The 19,908-nt window shown below is 44.5% G+C and overlaps 1 protein-coding gene across 2 annotated transcripts; it reads left to right on the forward strand.

Moving 5' to 3' along the window:
- The first annotated feature begins 379 nt into the window (after positions 1-379).
- On the forward strand, positions 380-14,735 carry LOC121161963 (cytochrome P450 4A7-like). Of its 2 annotated transcripts, XM_040988703.1 has the most exons (12): positions 380-574; positions 2,954-3,095; positions 4,068-4,112; positions 4,576-4,703; positions 7,878-8,005; positions 8,348-8,502; positions 8,893-8,999; positions 9,082-9,272; positions 9,372-9,505; positions 10,926-10,990; positions 11,107-11,183; positions 14,567-14,735. In XM_040988703.1, the coding sequence occupies exons 1-12, from the start codon at positions 380-382 to the stop codon at positions 14,733-14,735; spliced, it is 1,536 nt and encodes a 511-aa protein (XP_040844637.1). The 2 variants fall into 2 exon arrangements, with proteins under 2 accessions (XP_040844637.1, XP_040844638.1); XM_040988704.1 differs by lacking the exons at positions 8,348-8,502; positions 9,082-9,272; positions 14,567-14,735 and having other exon boundaries at positions 8,893-9,003; positions 9,318-9,505; positions 11,107-11,187.
- Positions 14,736-19,908: the final 5,173 nt, after the last annotated feature.

Genomic DNA, 19,908 nt, shown 5'->3' on the forward strand with positions numbered 1-19,908 from the left:
CTCTTCCGGGTCTCCCACGCGGGTGCAGGGTCCCAAAGCTTTGGGCCGTCCTCGACTGCTTTCCCGGGCCACAGGCAGGGAGCTGGAAGGGAAGCGGGGCTGCCGGGCTAGAACCGGCGCCCATATGGGATCCCGGGCGTACAAGGCGAGGACCTTAACCACTTGCGCCACCGCGCTGGGCCCATACTGTCTCTTGAGACAGCTTTTCTGGGTGGATTCTTCAGGGTTAATAAATTGGGGATTATGTGATTCAAGCTCTAGCCTCACCATTTACCCGCCCTTCAGCTGGGTGGAGCAACCTTCCCTGGACTCCTGTATGTGTACATAAGGGCAATCAGTGACAGAGAGGAACAGTCACAAGTCCAGCACTTGCTGAATCATGAGTGTCTCCGCGCTAAACCTTGCCAGGCTCCCGGGCAGCTTCTCTGGGCTCTTGCAGGTGGCCTTCTTGCTGGGCTTGCTTCTGCTGCTGTTCAAGGCAGCCCAGCACTACCTGCGCCGCCAATGGCTGCTCAAAGCTCTCCAGCAGTTCCCAAGCCCTCCATCCCACTGGCTCTTTGGGCACCTGCGAGAGGTAGGAAGGAGAAGGACAGGGGAGTGGGGGGGGGGGTGATCATGGCTCTTGGAATCAGTTCAGCTGATCCACAGGGCCCAGCTTGCTGTGTGACAATGCACAGCCTGCAAGGTACACGAAGCTCATCTCAGGGCTGGACTCATTTCAGTGACAGGGAGCTCACCCCCTCACAGGAACTCACCTGCCATGACTCAGCTGTCATGCATTCCTCCTCATGTGGATCTGCTCTTTGTTCTGAGGCCCTGCACTTTGGAGGCAATGATTGCTCTTCCTGAGTCTCTGCATCTCCAGGCTGAGCATCCCCTGCAGCTCCAGCTGTTCTCAAAACATCAGCTTCTAGAGGTGTCCTTGGCCACAGTCACTCAGAGCTATCCTCTCTATGTGGCCCTGGACTTGCTAGGGAAGCCGGACATCAATATGAAGGAATCTCAGCCAGGGAGTGTTTGTGTGTGGAGATGATAGGCAGGACTCACAGAAGGAGTCCAAGACACAGGGAAGAGCTCGCTCAGCTGGGGTGGATGGGCTTCATGTGGTGCTGGGGACCACCTGGCTTCACGTGCGCGAGTCTGAAGGACTCTGCAAGGAGATGATCTAGGGGTGGAACTCTGATGGTCCTGGGTGCACATGAGAGAAGTCTGTGTCCTCGGGCAAGCATGTCAATGTTTGAATTGTATATTAAATAGACCCCACTCCTCTAATATGTACCTTGGACTTTGTCCACCTTGAGGTCAAGCACATCGTTCTCTCCCTGAACCTCAGTGTTCACACAGAGTGTGATACAAGGAGCATTTGGACTAGGTGTGAGGAGTGCCAAGGTAAAGAAAAAGAGTCGCCTTAGTGCCTGGGGAGGCACAGTGTCACCGTACCTCCTCTGTATTGGCAGCACTGAGTCCTGGCAATGGGACATAAAGCGGGGCCTCTCTTTTCTCAGAGAAGGACAGTCAATGTTCAGCAGTGGAAACAAAGATGGAAACTCTTCAGACTGACTACAGACAAACAGCCAAAGCCAAATTCATTCAAGCAAATTGGACTATGGACTGGAGATTATTTATTGACTGAGAAATTGTGACATTTGGACAATGCAGTTGTCATTAGATAACAATATAACAATGCCCCTTTCTGAGCTAGGAATTGATGTTAAGAGGTACTAATATCTTAACACTGATAGACGTGAGATGACATATGCACTCATCAGTGCTGAATAAATTCTCTTCAATAACGTTACTCATAGTATTGAACCACCACTCCTCTTTTGTTGAGTAGTAACAACTATTTCTAGCACTTATAAGTATTTTATTTTCTTTAATACTGCTGTTATCAGCTTTATCAGGAATGGAAAATCACATGTAATTAGTTTGAACTACGGCAGTGCCAGGAGGCAGGATTTTCAGACAGCTGACTGGCTTGGGCACCAAGCAGTCAGGAATCAGGCATGACAACAGTGTTAAAACAGGGACCCACACCTGGGATAGGCCAGCATGGGTAGATCCTGGAGAAGGAGGCAAGAAACTGGGGTGTTACTCTCTAGGTCATGGCTGCACCAGATCAAAGCCAAGAACTGATTATAAGATGGATTTTTGCAGGGATTATAGAGCAGCCTCCTAAGTAGCGGGAACAGGACATTTCTCAGAGAGGACAGGCCTGTCCATGCTGCCCCTAATTCACTAACATGTTGGTTTAATAGTTACAGGGACTTTATTCCCTCAAAGTTCCTAGCTCCTGAGAAGGCAATCAGTACAGGGTGAGTACTTACTTGATAAGCAGCTGTTGGATGAATCATGAGTGTCCCCATCCATCCTCTACTCATCTTGGATTCACTCACATTCTCAAATCACTGCTGGGCTCAGACTTCTTCTCTCTCTTTTTTTTTTTTCAAAGGCTGGTCCCTGAAAGTTCTTCTTAAGCCCAGCTCAGGGGGACACCTGAGCATTTGATTGAACACCTAAGGCATTTGATTGAAACATGAGACACCCAAGGAGCCATGGGAACCCAGGGAAGCAGAGGCAAGGTCAACAAGACTGTGTTTAATAGAGATCACATGGGTGTATCACTAACAGTGGCTGCCTTATTCTTCAGTATAAATAGGGTACACTAGTAATCCCTCTCTGATCACAGGTCTGGCTAGACCATTGCATAACAGGTTCCATAAAAAGGTTTCAGACATTAGAGACCCAGTCCCTGAACAGCTGAGCTCCTACTGCGTATACATTTCTAAAGCACTTCTGAGTGAGGAGGAAACACAGATAGCACAGGAGGGAGACAGAATCAGACTTTGGGTCATGACCTTCAGGACCAGGCAAGAGATCTGATCAGAGTCTGAATCATTACAATCAAATCTAATAAGAAAGATACTACTGATTTCATTTCCTTGGGTTACAGTTTCCAGTGGATATGGAGCTGCCACAACTGCTCAAGCGAGTAGAGAAATTCCCAAGTGCCTGTCCTCGCTGGCTGTGGGGGAGTGAGCTCCTTTTCACCATCTATGACCCTGACTATATAAAGGTGATTCTAGGGAGATCAGGTGAGTTAAATCACATCCCATCTGCAGCAGCTTTTCCTTTGTGAGTACATTGTCCTTGGTTTGGAAAACTCCAAAGAAGGTGACAGTTCAAAATTAAAGCTGTATGTATACCCTCTACCAGCTACCAGCCCAGCCCAAAGCCAACAATGTTTACTGAGTATACTGAAAGTTCAAAGCAGCTATGTGATCCTGATTATTCATTCTTTTTTCTCTCTTCCTTCCTTTCCCTTCCTTTCTTTCTCCCTTCCTTTCTTCCTCTCTTTTCCTTCTTTCTTCCTTCCTTCCTTCCTTTTTCCTTCCTCTTCCTTCCATCCTTTCCTTCCCTTCCTCTTTTGCCTCTTTTCCGCTCTTACTTCTTTCCTTCCTTCCTTTCTTCTCTTCCTTTCCTTTCTTTCTCTCTTCCTTCTCTTTCTCTCTTACTCCCTTCCTTTCTTCCTTTTTTCTTACTTACTTCCTCCCTCCCTGCCTTTCTTCCCTCATTCCTTGTTTTCCTTTTTTCCTTTTCTTCCTTTATTCTTCTGTATTTCCCCCGCTCATTTTTATTCTTATATCTTCATTTATTAGATTTTGATAGCTTCTATCACTAGTTTTTGATGTGATTGGTTACATTAATTTCTCCAACTATCAGACAAAATTCATAGCCATATTAAGCTGGATTTGCCATTGTCCTGGGTCATTACATAACCAAGTACCTGTCTTCTTTGGCATGGTTACATAGCCAACATTTCTTGCCAACTCACCATCCTGATCCTGTGGTGTTCAGATTTTGATAATCTGTGCCTACCTTCTCAAGTCCAGTTGACTTTCAAGGCAACATAGGAGGGGGTGGGAGGCTGTGGGAGGTAACTTGGAAATAAACACAAATGAAGTCATCAAGAATGATGGTAGCCTGTGGTGTGGCCATAGCTTTCCTGGGAGCTGCCTTGCTTGGACACTGCTAGTTTCCTGTGTAAGTTCTTTCTTATCTTCCAGACCCAAAGGCTGCTCTTCCCTACAGTTTCCTGACTCCCTGGATTGGTATGTATGTCTAAACTAGAACTTCACTCACTGTCCAGGTAGATTTGCCAAGATTACCTCTTTGAATGTCAAAAATGCACACTCAACTCTCTTGACTCCAACTACACATCACGCTTCCTTTCTCTGCCTCTAACTAGACCCTCACCCCTTATTACTGATAGAGCTCCTGAGACTCGACTTCTGATACATCATTGTTCAGTTCCTCTCCAACATGCTCAGCCTGATATTGATATAACATCTACTTCATAACACCTTTTCAATCTGTATCTTACTGCTGTCATAATCATATCAGGTACATCAACCCGCTTGGGAAACCCACATTTCTGAAACTCACATTATGAAGCTCACCTTCTTATGGGCTACACCATGCATGTCTGGGCTTCTTTTGTCCAACCCAAGTTATTCCTTGATATCCTTCTAACCCTGACACCCTGATACAAATACATGCCCATCTCTGGCCCAGGGAATGGCTTGCTCCTGCTGGAAGAGCATGTGTGGTTCCAGCACCGGCGCATGCTGACCCCAGCCTTCCACTATGACATCCTGAAGCCCTATGTGGGGCTCATGGCAGACTCTGTCCAAGTGATGCTGGTAAGTCCTCCTCTTTCTCACCTCCATACACTCCCTAACCCCATGCATTCACACAAAGGCCACTCTCAAACACATCTGCAGTCACAGGTACTGACACATGGGATGCCACCCAGAAATGTTCATCCCACACTTTGAAGTATAGACACTCATTGTCAAGGCTCAGACACCCTAGAGCAGGACTCACACAGGCCCAGTGCTCTGTGGAAATATGTTTCTAGACACTGCTACTGGCACACGTACACTCATAATCAGACACATGCCTGGCAGACACACACAATCTTGCGTTAACACACGTGCATGTGTCCAAATGCATGGCTTTCCAGGACTTAGAAGGAAGCTTCCTTCCCTATTACTATGCAGCCGGTCCCTCTTACACACTTGTTTCCCCTCTGCAGTTTGTTACCTGAGGTCAACTAATACACATTGTCAAATGGCCATTCCCTTCACCTTAGCTCATCACATGGGCGTTGTATCAGTATGAATCATTACACGGAGAAAGGTTAGCACGGTGCAATGTGATAGCTTAAGAGAACACATTCACATGTTTTTATTATACTAAATGATAACTCATTGACTTATAGTACATTGACATAACTATTGCAATGTATTACTATTAACTGTTGTTAATGTCTTACTATGCCAATTTCATAAGTTAACTTTCTCTTAAATATGTACATATTGTATAAAACATGGTATTCCTGGGGGTTCAGTGTTACCTGAGTTTCTAAGCACTCAGTAAAGGTAGAGAGATATATCCCCTGTGAATAGTGCCAGCTGTGAATAAAACCCTATCCCTCTTTGTTATATATATAACAAAGGAGAGAGAGAGAAAGAGAGAGAGAAAGAGAGAGAGAGAGAGAGAGAGAGATTCCCCACTCACTGGTTTACTCCCCAGGTGGCAGCAATATAAGGACTGGGCCAGGCCAAAGTCAAAGAGTCCAGAATTCTATCTGGGTCTCCTACACAGTGACAAGGATCCAAGTACTTGAGCCATCATGCATTACTTCCCCTGAGTTGGATTTTAAGTAGAACACCTGGGACTCAAACTGGCACTCTATATGGGATGACAGTATCCCAGGCAGTAGCATAACATCAGTCCTCAAACCCTGTTCTTCTGACATCATTGCCAAAGGAACAGCTCCCAGGGCAGAATCCGAGCAGGATAAATGGGAGGAGCACCTCCAACAGGACTCCATTCTGGGGACTTTTTAGAAGCCATGAGCCAGAGCTTTCTCCAGGTCTCCCACATGGGCGCAGGGTCCCAAAGCTTTGGGCCATCCTCTACTGCTTTCCCAGGCCACAGGCAGGGAGCTGGATGGGAAGTGGAGCAGCTGGGACATGAACAATATGGGATCCTGGCACATGCAAAGTAAAAATTCAGCCACTGAGCTGTTGTGCCAGGATTTATCCTGAAGATTTTTTTTTTAATAATACAGTTCTATAGGCTCTGAGATTTCTCCTTGCCCATCCCTGAATCCCCCCTCCCACTGATCTCTCCTGTATTATTATAATTGTATAGTTCTTCATAAATAGTCATAAGCATCCCTACTTCCAAATCAAAGATGGACTGCCAGTGAAACTGTTAAATATATCTTGACAATAGGATGCTGGACTCTTTGCCATTGTTCACACCTACCTACAATGTCAGGATACACTTACATAGCGGAATGACAAGTTTATGGCTGTTCCTGGAGGCTTTCAAGCACATTTCTCTCATTACTTGACACCACCATGAAGCATGCCTCAGCCACCAAAGCCAGAGAGTAGGTCTTTAGCCTAGAAGTTCAGACACCAACTAAGATGACCACATGCTGTATTAGTGTGCTTGGGTTCAAGCCCAAGCTCTGCTTTTAACTCCAGTTTCTTGCAGACGGGCACACCCTGGGAGGCAGCAGGGTATGGCTCAATTACTTTGCTGCCAACTGCATGGGAGATCTGGATGGAGTTCTTGATTTCCAATTTTTGCGTGGCCCAAGCACAGCATTGTACACATTTGGAGAGTGAACCAATAGAAGGGAGCTATCTCTTTGTCTCTCTCTGCCTCTAAAATAACCAATAACCTTTTAAAAAAAATGAGTAAGCCAGTGAGTATCCCAGTATCAGAATGGAACCACAATCTTCTCACCATCCAATGAAGATTCTGTTGGACCTAGTCCCCTACTTCAAGTCTTCCGCATTAGTGGACTGGAGATAAAGTAAATTCCATCAGACACCAGCACAATCTGTACATGGCTGGCCTGTACAGTGATGGCTTCTGGGACAGCATATTAGTCAACCAGGCTCTGGCCTGGATTCAGGGCTTCTTCATGGATTTGAGTCATCCTTGTTGGGAAATTGTATCAGGTCTACATTCTCAGAGCCCTACCTGCTGCCATGCCACCCTCTGCCACCTGGAGAACAGTGTAAGAGATTTATTTAGCTGGTTAGTTGGCACTCGAAGTTAGAGAGAGGGAGAGAGAAATTTTTTCATATCTGGTTCATTCCCCAGATGACCAACGTGCCCAGGGTTGGGCCAGACCATAAACAGGATCCAGGAGCTTCATCCAGGTTTCTCACATGAGTTGAGGTGACACTTGGGTCATTTTCCACTGCTTCTTCCAGGCCATTAGCAGAAAGGTGGATTAGAGGTGGAGCAACTGTGGCACAAACTGATGCCCACATGGAATGCTGGCATCATAGATGGGGGCCTTACCCACCACATCACAACCTGGCCCTATGGATTTTAATTTCTTATACAATTGTGATCAACAAACACTTAACAAATGAGGAAGAATGGCAGTCCATATTTTTGTTCCTTAGAAGTCATAACCTGTACATTTTGATCACCAAATGGGATCCTGCCTAACCCAGAGATCTAACTCTGCTCTTAGAACAGTGAGTCCCACTGCTCTTTGTTTTTCAAAACTTGATATTTTGTCATTGAGCAAACCGTTATTCTCATAACTTTTTTTCATGACAGTGAAGAAAAATTTAGCTTGCTATGAGGAAGCATGTTTAACTTAATCATATTTTCTTAAAAAATGGCATTACATTACAAACTCCAGCTTTGGAGGCTGAGTTTCGTAAAATGAGGAATTTTCACCAGAATATTTACAGAGAAAAGAGCCTTACCTTGTTAGTATAGGGCTCCTGGGGACATGAAGAAAGTCAAATGTCCATCCCTCCCCCAACAAGGACAAATGGGAGAAGCTCCCCAGCCAGGATTCCTCTCTGGACGTTTGTGAAGATATCTCGATGATGACCCTGGACACCATCCTGAAGAGTGCCTTTAGCCACGAGGGCAACGTCCAGCTGGACAGTGGGTCAGTGTCAGCCCTCTGGCTATGGGTTCCTTGGGCTTACCAACCGTTGTGAGCCACTGGGAGGCTGACGGATCAGCCTAAATGCTCACCTCCATAAAAGGCAAGGTGTCAACTTCAGGACAAGTGTTCATAGCAGTGCTATCCCTGCCTCAGTCACAGATCCCTGAACCCCAGGGTGGGGGAAAGCCTGTTTTCTGTGCCCTCGCACAGAGGCTGTTGGATGGAAGAGATGTGTACCTCAGTGCTGCCTGCCCCCACTGTGTGAGGAATCCCCCAGAAGAGTCTGAATGCACTTCCAGAGGAAAGGTCGCCCTCCACTCTTACTATTGTCTTTCCCATCAGGACTTCCAAATCCTACATCCAGGCTGTTAAGGAACTCGGCCAATTGGTGTCCTTCCGAATGAGAAATGTGTTTCATCACAACAATACCCTCTACCGACTGAGCCCTGCAGGCCGCTTGATGGACCGTACCTGCCAGCTTGCCCATGAGCATACAGGTTCTGTTCCCTTCTCTTGAGTTCCCTTCACCACCATGCAGAGCCCAAGGAAACTACTTAGGTCTTTCAAGCAGAGTCACCCTCCTTGCCCCTTATAGCAGCTGGGACATACTCATGCTTGGTACTTCCTTGGTGCAGAAGTCTGGAGCTGTGATCTCTGAATCATCACACTGGGAATAGTAGAATGAGGCCACATCCCTGCAACATTCAGCTGAGGTTCCTGGGCTGTGCTACTGCAAGGAGGCCCACCTGCTTCAGAGGAAGCTGGATCCCACCATGATGCATACATCCACTCCCATACTCCTCACTGACATCAACTTGGGGGCAGATGGGGCTCCTGGGGGTGACAGGAGCTCTCAGCTCCATCTGACAACCTCTGCTCTGGGATAGATCGAGTGATCAAGCTGAGGAAGGCTCATCTGCAGCAAGAAGGAGAGCTGGAGAAGATCAGGAACAAGAGGCACTTGGATTTCCTGGACATCCTGCTCTTTGCCAAGGTCAGTGTGCAGCACAGCCCAAATCTGGTCTAGAGGCATGGGAGCAGGGACTGAGCCTGCCGTCTCACTGTGATCTCCCAAGATGGAGAACGGCAGCAGCCTGTCTGATGAGGACCTGCGTGCCGAGGTGGACACATTCATGTTTGAGGGCCATGACACCACAGCCAGTGGCATCTCCTGGATCTTCTATGCTCTGGCCACACACCCAGAGCATCAGCAGAGGTGCCGCGAGGAGATCCAGAGCATCCTGGGGGATGGAGCCTCTATCAGTTGGTGAGTGAAGGCCCAAGAGGTGGGAGGACCCTGCCTGTGTGAGAGGGGGAACCCTGGTGTGCCCAGCCCTGCCCCTCCCCTGCATCAACATTATTTCAGGGACCACCTGGACAAGATGCCCTATACCACTATGTGCATCAAGGAGGCACTGAGGATCTATCCACCAGTGCCAGTCTTGAGCAGAGAACTCAGCAAGCCAGTCACCTTCCCTGATGGATGCTCCTTACCCAAAGGTATACAATCCTTACTCTAACTCACCTGTGTGCCGTGCGAGGCCACGTGGAGGATCCAACATCCCCATTTTTTCCTGCTCCTCTGAATCTGATCTCCCTTTGTTCATCAATAGGTGAATGTGCCTTTGTGGCTGGAATGAGATATATAAATGCCCAATACATGGCTGGGCTGCACTAGAAGTTCAGTAAATATTAGTTCCAGTCTCTATACATGAAAACATTTGCAATTAAAGAGCTGTCTATTTAACTTCTTATTAAAAGATCATACCTGTGTCCTCACTGGCACTTGAAAAAAATAGAGAATTAGTTATTAGAGAGACAGAATGATGGAGAGAGAGAGAGAAAGACAGAGGGAGAGAGAGAGTGTGTGTGTGTGTGTGTGTACTTCTATCCACTGGTCACTCCCCAAATGCCTACCACAAGAGGAATAGGGTCCGAAGGAAGGAACTCCATCCAAGTGGATAGCAGGATTCCAAGTTCTTGGGCAATCTACTGCTTTCCCAGGCACATCAGCAGGATGTAGGTTTGGATATGGAGCAACTGGGACAGGAACTGCTACTTCAAGGACTGATACATGACTCAGGCACCCCAGTGGCAATGTCACTTTTGAAAATAATGTTCACATTTGATGTAATATATGGAAAACTGCATGGAAATAAACACAAAGCAATGTGCATGTGGGCCACACTATGATGACTAACTTTTTAGCATGTTTTCCATGTGGGCATTCACACTGACAACTTCTGAATACACCCTAATCTCCTGTACTCTAAGATGTACAGAACTGGGAAGAGAATCTGATGCAGCAGAGGTAGATAAGCATCTTTTCTGGTATGTTCAAAGCAAGGGAGGAAGGTTGGGGAACCCCACATATGGATCAGATGTGATCCAGCTTCTGAGGAACTCTCAGGGTGATGAGAGAGAGCAGCTGGGGACCAGATCTCAGATCCCTGCAGCCCCTGCTTCAGGAGCCAACATTTCCTGACCCACCACTGATGGATGTCCTGTGCAATGAGAGTCAAGCCACTCAGCCGTTCTGAGCTCCAATTGCTTCCTTAGAAAATGACAGTGGAAAAGGGCAAACTTTGGAGGACTGCTATTAGGAATGAGTGAGCTAATGCACACCCCTTGAAGCTCTTGGGAACAAATGCATGATCGTGAGCTCTTACCTGGGCAACAAACAATGAGCATTCTTGCTTCTCATCCCTGGCTTCATGGTTTTTCTGACCCTCACCTGAGCTCTGGTGCTTTGCAAAGCTCACCCTAGCACTCTTGCAATAGGAGCATTTAGTTCAACCTGAAGACTTGTGGTACCCGTGCCTTTCCTGTTTTGCACATGTGTACCACTGACTGAGGGACTGGAGCCTCCTATTCATGGATAAAAACAGCTTTTTCTCTCTGTCTCCTGCCTTTCCTAAAGGTATCGTGGTTGCACTCTCCATTTATGGCCTTCACCACAACCCGAAGGTGTGGCCAAACCCAGAGGTACAGGGGCACAGAGAGGGTGGCATGGGGTGACCTCTTGGGTTTTATACCCCCTCTGGGCTTCCTTTCTACTCACTTGACCTCCTCTTGCCCTGGCCCTGGTCCTGTCTCTGCAGGTGTTTGACCCCTCCCGATTTGCACCAGGTTCTGCTCGCCACAGCCATGCTTTCCTGCCCTTCTCAGGAGGATCAAGGTGAGTGCACTGTGTGTGCTGGGGGAAGGCAGGGGGTGATGGGGAGTCCTTGGGATCTGGAGAAAAAGACACTATTACTTAGTATATAGTACATACCATCTGAATGATTCCTGGCATGTAAACATAAAACCCAGGACTTAAAAAAAAAAACAACACTGGGCTACCTGTTAGGCCAGACAATTATACTCTAAAAAATAAATGGCTGATGTGGAAAGTAAAAAGGTTGGCAGTAATCCTTCAATGGAATACAAATTGTCATACATGATGTAAGGAAAAATGAAGACCAAAATGTCTCTGAGTTCATATTTCTGTGAGTTATTTAAAGCTAAGTTAATGTTTCCCTGATAGGCTTTAAGGGGACAGTTCATCATAATCAGCTTTCCAGCTGTAGGTTTATCACAGGTCTGAGAACCTCCTCCCTCACACAGTCTGAAATAGGTATTGCTACTATTGGAGAACAGGAAAGCATGGACTGGGCACTCTTTTTTAAAGGTTGATTTATTTTTATCAGAAGGGCAAATTTTTATGGGGAGAAGGAGAGACAGAGAAAGATCTTCCATCTGCTGGTTCACTCCTCAAGTGGCCACAATGACCGGAGCTAAGCTAATCCAAAGCAAGAAGCTGGGAGCTTATTCTGGGTCTCCTATTCAGGTCCAGAGTCCCAAGGCTTTGGACCTTCCTTCACTGCTTTCCCAGGCCATAAGGGAACTAGATAGGCACGTTCTAAGCAGCATTAATGTTTATTTTCTTCGTATTCATGTAAGTTATTGTTAAAAGTAGACCATAGAGGCCGCCTTTGGAATGTCAGCCAACGTATTGCTGGGTTCCATGGAGCATCCCCTCATGTGACAAGGCGGAAGGGTCAGCTTAGGAACCTGGCAGGATTGGCCTCATGGTCACTCTCACCTAAAGGGTTCCCATTTTCTTGCTTATTAAATGATGAACCTTTGAGTAGTTTATTCAGCCCAGAGCACACATCAGACCTGATGTAAGTGTGACACTGTCAGAGGTTCAAACCATGTGGTCAAAATACAAGTAATGTTTCATCTGTTCTGAGCATTTTAAACAAAGCTACAGGGCAGTTCTACCCAGAGTTATGGTGATCTCTCAGGTGTTGAAAAAGAGGCAGATAAGGTTAACTCCTTTAGGGCTCAGGTTTTCCAAGCAGTAAAGACCCAGTAAAGGCAACAGCAACAACAACAAAATACAAACAGCTATCCCTAAAACATAAATTTTCATTATCAAAGTCAGCTATAAAGACAGAGCATCCTGGCTGGATAGTATTAGCATATGACATCAGCATATGATCCCATTACTTAAAACAGTCCGTGAGCACAGAGACCATAAGCTCATGCTATCTGGGCTTCTGTGAAGAACTAACTTTAAAATAATTTTCCTTTAACTTTATCCAACCTAATCTCAAACATACTCAACTTTCAAAAGGTTACAACATATTAAGTCCTTCAGTTCCTCTTTCTATCATTAAGAATTATCTTTTTTAACCTTTGTCACCAAGAATACATTACCTTGCTTCTAATTTCCTTCACAACTTTCTTTCCAACCTATTGGTTCCTTCAATTCACATTGTAAAACAATTCTCAAAAGGCTGTTTTATTCTTTGAGGTCCCAGACCTATGATGGGAAAATCAGTGGCAATGGCAGAGATCTATAAGCTTATCATGGCATATGTTGACTCAATCTAGAACAGAAAGAGTCTCAAATAGATGGACAGAGAAACTTTCATAATTCAGCAAGCAAGAGAAAAGAGAACCCTTTAGGTCAGAATGATCACAAGACCAATCCTGCTAGTCTAGAAGAAAGGACCTGGATTGGAAAACACAACCCTATAGGGTGATTGGTTGGCGGTAAAGAAAAAACAAAAGGCAGTGTAAGAGAAGTCATCTGAAGACTAGTTCTTCCAGAGCTTTTTCACATAATGGCAAAGAAGAAAGGGGAGTGAGGCATGTATCTTCCTTTAGGAGGACCACGAAAACCAGGTGCCGGGTTTTATCTGCCGCACAGATATGAAATTTCCCCATCTTCCTGACATTTGAAATGAAGGAGAGAGAGTTACGAACAGATCCTGCACAGGTTAGAAAAAAACAGGAAGGGCCAAGAGAGTTGGAGTAGAGTAAGCTGGACTGTCTCTTGTTACATACTCTTCCTGCACGAATGCAGCAGATACTTCGGCTGAAAGAGACAGAGCAGGGGAAGATCAAGATGGCTAAGTTAGAAGAAAGCAGGCACATCTCTGCCCCCATAAAATATTGGCAGAGGCTTTGACTGTACTAAAAAAGGGAGTAAGGCTATAAGAAAACTAGATAGGGTGTATTCATCAGAGCAAGGTTATTCAGGATTTATTGCTACTCCCATTTTCTCCTGGTTGGCTCCGCCAAGGATGTTACTAAAAATAGCTGGTCAGAGATTCCTATCTTCACATAAGGAAGAATCCAGATGTGAGATGGAGAGTAGCAGTAAGCATACTAGCAACTGTAACAGAAAGAATACATCTGACAAACTGGACCAACATCTCAGGGAAGAACTGAGCGCCTATAGTGAGTTTAATGTCTTGTTTCTGAGTCTATTTAAGTCACATGCAAACTGTTTACAATGTCAAGTTGGTTCTCACTCATGGGGAAAAGGAGAAAAGATACTGCCCTTTCCTCCAATACCTCAGAGATAAAAGCAGAAATATGTTGCACCAAACCGCATACCCATCCCACCCTCAACATAGGCATCATGCCTTGCTTCATACTTGAAGGGAAGTTTCTGAAATGATTGCTGTTCCTGAGTCTGCTCTGGGCTCTGGATAAGTGTTTCTGTCAGTAATTAGAAACTGGGGACACTGGCGCAGTGAGAGCATGATGGAGGCTGAAACACTGAATAGGAGCAAATGGGTGACAGTAGGCACAGCTCCAAACCATTTCACCTCTGAGAACTTCCCCACTGACACTCCCACACTCCCCTAGTGAACCCTTACCAACATGGCCTATTTGCCCCCTGAAGGCTCTGACCAGTGAGTGACCTCTATGTTAAGGAACTAGACATTGTGGAGAGGGGGTATGACCCAATAATTATTAATGCATTAAACAATTCCTGTGATAAGACTTTGTTTCTTACAGCACTGGCTCTCCTAGGAGACTTTGTGTCTTCAAGAGTAGAGACAGGACAGTCTCAGAAGAGCTGTAGTGTTTGTCAAGGTCAGAAGACCATGACTGAGGCTTGGAGCCAGTGTGTGACTATTTGGAAATGGATGATGGCTAAGCCACACAAACAAGGACTCTGACTGGCCAACTCTGGGCTAGAGCTCAAGGACAATTGCCTATCCAGCTCAGAGGGGGATCTGAGGCCACTTCTCATTTCATTTTCCCTTCCCGGTCCAGGAACTGCATCGGAAAACAATTCGCCATGAATGAGCTGAAGGTGGCCGTGGCCTTGACCCTGCTGCGTTTTGAGCTGCTGGCAGATCCCACCAAAGTCCCTATCCCCATCCCAAGACTTGTCCTGAAGTCCAAGAATGGGATTCATCTACGTCTCAGGAGGCTCCACTAACCCTGATGGGGACAAGATTGGTTCTGAGAGTCTCTGCCAGGCATCCTGTCTTCCTGTCAGCTTCCGTGTCTCTTGTCCTCTGCTCACATCTTGCTTTCCAACTGACCACCTGCCCCTCTTCCAGCTGCCTGCCAATTGGCCTTCTGTCCTCCAGTCTACCTCTCCTTCTCTTACCTTCCTCTAAGATGTTGAACTGCTTATCTGCCTCCTAGCTGTCAACATTGCTGTCTGTCCACATTATCACTGATTGTTGCCAGCTCTCCAGCCTGCCTGCCCTTCTACACTTTGTGCTAATGGCTGTGCTTCTGTGAGCCTCCTGTTGCAGACATAACAAAATACCACAATCTTAGTGGCCTAAAACAACATAATAAAGTCACATTGCTGAATCATTGATTATGGTCTCTCTTCCCCTTAATTTTCTGTAATTTAAATAGTGTGGTGCAATTAAAATGAAGTATTATTGTTATGTATTACTCTACATGTAAAGTGGATAGGAAAAAGAATTAAAATGTGATATTGCATTTTCTTGAAAAAATTTCAGTCCTTGTCCAGTCACTATTCATGTGATCAAAGCTACTATTTTCTTCTACAACTCATCCCACGTCTCAACACCCTTAGCAAATGCCTCAGCTAATTGTAGCTTTTTTACAGGTGGGATGAGCCAAACATGTCTGAAAAGCATAAAACAGGTGTGGGTGCATAGCCATACAACCACAGCTTGCTGAAGAGAAGGGGGAAATAAAGGGTAAACGTGTCGCTTTTGCCCTGCCTAAGCTGGAAGATTTCACAAGCAGGTTTGACAAATGCATTTAACTTTGAACTGCTGCCACCCCTGTTATTAATCCTTGTGATCATGGATCATGTATATCAGAATATGATATGCAGTCATCATCTTCCTATTGAAAATTCCCCACTTTGCTCCATCTTTGAATAAGCTCATAGTATACTGTGGCATATGTATTCTTTTTCAGCACTCAAGTAAATGCCATTTTTCCTTTTTTGTCATTATTTAGATTGGCATCTCTCATACCTATAATTCAGACCTGAAACTTTGGAAGAATCGAGGCCTCCTGGAATCTAATGGACCCTGACAATTAACGCTTTGTACTCTCTGACCCCATGGCTCATTTTTCTGCCCCAAGTCGTCTCACAAGTCAAGCATGTATTTTTTTTCTTTTTTTTTTTCAAAAAGCATACTTTGTAGTTTATTAGATAGAAGTATGGAATGATTTTTTTTAGTTTTAATAATATATTTTCTTTAAACTAATGTTGCCCAAATATGTCAACATGTTGCCGTTGGCTTTTTTTTTTATTAATACTGATAGACTTTAATTTTCCTGTACCAAATCTTCAAAATCTGGTGTGTATTGTGTGTACATCTAAGTTCACACTAACAAGATCTCAAGAGCTCAGAAAACCTAAGTAGCTAATGCCCACCATAACACAGCTGTGGTCAGCACAGCTCTGGAGGATTTTGTCTCTTCTCAGTACTATGCATGTATCTGCTTCTCTCTAAAAATATTTTTATTTTGTTTTATGGTACAATGTAATAGGCTCTGGGATTTTCTGTCTTCCTCCCCAGAGTCCTACCCCACCACACTGATTTCCCCTGTAGTTTTACAATGGGTGTCCTTCCTGAACAGTCATAAGTCCATCACGCTGTTATTGAAGTGTTTCCCGACACTGTATGCATGGACAATGTCAGAGAGTCCAAAATCCTACTGTCAGAATATTTTCAACTCTTTCACTGAGAGTCCATATTTCATCTGGATGTATGTCTCTATGCATCCAAATGCTAAGGGAGACTTCATCATTAACTTCATTAGCCATGCAACAAAAATGCCAATGCATCACTAGAGTGATAAAACAGAAAATCAAAACCTTTTTATAGGAATAGATGCAGTGTGTGGTCCGTGTGGCACTGAAGAAATTACAATAAAAGCTGGAACACTATTAATCATAAGATATAGTAAAAACAATGTTGAAAGGGACATTTACAATCTCAGGTGTTACAAGCAATCAGTCTCTTACAGATACTCAATTAATAAATCACAATAACTTATTAAAGATACAAATAACTAGGAAGTATGAAGAGGTAAAATTCATAGCAAAAGCACTTAGATTTGGCACCACAAAACTGCAAATTGGAATAAGACAGAGCCATTCCTTAAGAAGATGAGCAAACCAATCCCTAGCCATATTAGCAGTGAGCATCACCAGGGGCTACTTTCTCTAGTTACCTTCAGAGGTTTCATTGGGAGTCTACCTTCATTCCTCAATAGAGATGCATTCCGCTGATTTTCCTTGATTCCTCATAGTCTGGTTTCTATTGCATCTTTCATTTGTGCGGTTACACATATGTGTTTTTGCTCATTTTGTTATTGTTGTATATATTTTTATGGAAGTTATCTTATATTAGAATAAACATATGAGAACTGACCTTTCAGGATTAGCTCGTCTCCCTTAGCATAATGGTCTCCAGCTGAGCCCATTTGGCTGCAAATGATTGTATTTAATTCTTTTGTAATAGCTGAGTAGTATTCCACAAAGTAGATGAACAAGTTGTTTTTTTTTTTTATCCAGTCCTGGGTCAATTGGCATCTATGTTCTTTCCACGTTTTTTGCAATTGTTAATTGAAGCACCCTTTTTCTAAGAGGCTCCCTGCTGACTTCATTGGGGATATGGCTTTAGGAAGGCCACCTTAATAAGACATCTTGCATCCCTTTGGGAGATTATAAGATTTTTATCTTTCCTGGCAGTCCCATTCTGGTATAAGAACATTGTATATTTAGTACTTGGACTTCTGTACTAGTTAAACTCTTTGAGGAATATGTGCCTCTTCTGGTACACTTTCTTTTGGCTTTTCACGCCCGGTTTAATATTGTGCTTGCTCTGCGCTCTGCATGGCTTATCTGAAACATTTGTGAACACAAGCTTGGTTTCATTTGGGTTTGATTAGATGGGTCCACAATTTGTTTCAACTTTTTTCCCTCACTAGTTGTTTCTGAAAATCTTCTAAAAGTAACTTAAACACTGTAACTTGTAGGCACTGGACAGGCAAAGAAATGCCACCAGGGAGCTTGCCACAATCTGTGAGGGACCCTAATCTCAAAAGACAGCCTCCTGTATGAAGGTTATCTGTACATGGGCAGGAAATGCTGTTACTGGGTTGCCTGTTAGGCACCAGACGATTTCTGTGCAGTTAGAAAAACTTGGACCTATGTTGAACAATGTAGGGGGAAAAGAAAGAAGAAGAGAGAGAGAGGGAATCCTATTCCCACTACATTATTAAAAATAAAATACGCTGGGGAGAGAACAAGATGACAGTATCAGGTGAGGACAGGTTTAAGCAGACAGAGAACCATTAGCCAAGGTGAAGCACAAAGGTCAGATTCCAGGAAATAGGAGAGGACAGGCCAGTGGCAGAGGGACACTTGGAGACTCACATACACCGGAAGCAGGAGAAACAATGAAGTGGTTGCAGTAACAAGATACTGCAGCGGTGGCCAGTGAGTGGCAATTGGAGCTCCACCACTGGCTGGGTGGGAAGAGTTCACTGGGAAGTCAGGAGGTGAATCAGAACTACCTATTCTGCTGATTTGTTTGATTCAACCACAAGCAGAGACAGAGTGATAAACCCCAAGTGGGAGGTACGGAAATAGGATGGATTTCACAGTCCAGATGCCCACCAGTGACACATCTGATGCCATTTTTTGTACTGAGGAAAAGGCTGTGGGACTGGAGGGGAAAGAGCGAGCTGCACATATGCTAAGCAGGAGTAAACTCACTTTCTGTTCAGGACATTGCACTGATGCCACTGACATGGCATCCTATGGATTGAACCCAAAATAGGTCTGGGTGGTCCTCAGACTTAATGACCAGCAGGTTCTGGCAAAACCAGCACTGTCAAAACCTTTTGCTTTAGGACAGCTGGTGTATCCACAATCGTTGGCTTTGCTTGAACCAGGAGTGGGATAAAGGCTGTGCAGGCAATGGCATGGCCACAGCATGGGATCATGGGGGGCAGAGGAGAGAGTTAATGGGAGAAAGGTGCAGAAGGAAAAGCTAGACTTAAAGGTGTATCCCAATGAAAGGATAAATGAAAACTTTTCTGATATGAAGAAAGAATTGGGAAACAACATGCAGGAGGGGCACAGAACTGCCAATAGGGTTAACCAAAAGCAATGTTCACCACAACACATGATAGTCAAACTCTCTTCAGTTGAACATAAGGAAAAAATCCTTTAAGATGCACATCAAAAAAAAAATCAGTTAACATATAGAGGAGCCCCAATAAGACTCATATTGGGGATTTCTCTATATATTAAATGGAATATGTCACTCCATTTTCTCAGAGAAAATTCATGCCAGAAAAGAACAGACATATTCCAGATTTTAATGGTGAAAAACTGACAACCTGGAATAACTTACCCAGCAAAGCTTTCCTACGTCTTTGAAAACAAAATAAAATTCTTCCACAGTAAAGGAAAGCTCAAAGCATCTGCTTCTTCTAGACCTGTCCAACAAGTGATACTTCAGGATGTTCTCCCCACACAGAACAGGAATAGCACCTACCAAAACCAAAGGCAAACATGGAGAACATCTCAGTAAAACGACGAAAGAAGACTAACTCAAACAACAAATACTTAAAGAGAGAAATAGACTCCAATACAATGATAAGGGGGACATTAATACCCATTAACATCAACGACAGATTGAAGAGACAGAAACTCAGCAAGTATACAGCAGAGCTCACCCAGAGACCAGAGCAAATGGACTTAGTTGATGTCCACTGAACCTTTCATCCAACAGAGAATACACCTTTTTCCCATCAGTACATGGAACTTTCTCCAGCACTGATCATTTTTGGCCACGAAACAAGCCTCAGCGAATTAAAAAATAAAATACAATTACATCATGCATTATCACACATGCATGCATGCATGCATCTCAGATCATCATGAAGTGAAACTGGAGACCAATAGGTCAAAATACCCCAGAAGACATGCAAACACCTGGACACTGAATAATATGCTGCCAAATGATCAATATGTTAGAGAAGAAATCTTGTTCCTGGATCAGCAGGGTCAACATTGTCAAAATTTATATATTATCCAAAGTAATGCACAGATTCAACATGATCCCAATCAAAATCCCAACAACATTGTTCTC

Source organism: Ochotona curzoniae, unplaced genomic scaffold (genome assembly GCF_017591425.1).
Source record: "Ochotona curzoniae isolate NIBS_2020 unplaced genomic scaffold, NIBS_Ocur_1.0 contig_4965, whole genome shotgun sequence".
NCBI classification, from domain to species: Eukaryota; Metazoa; Chordata; class Mammalia; order Lagomorpha; family Ochotonidae; genus Ochotona; species Ochotona curzoniae.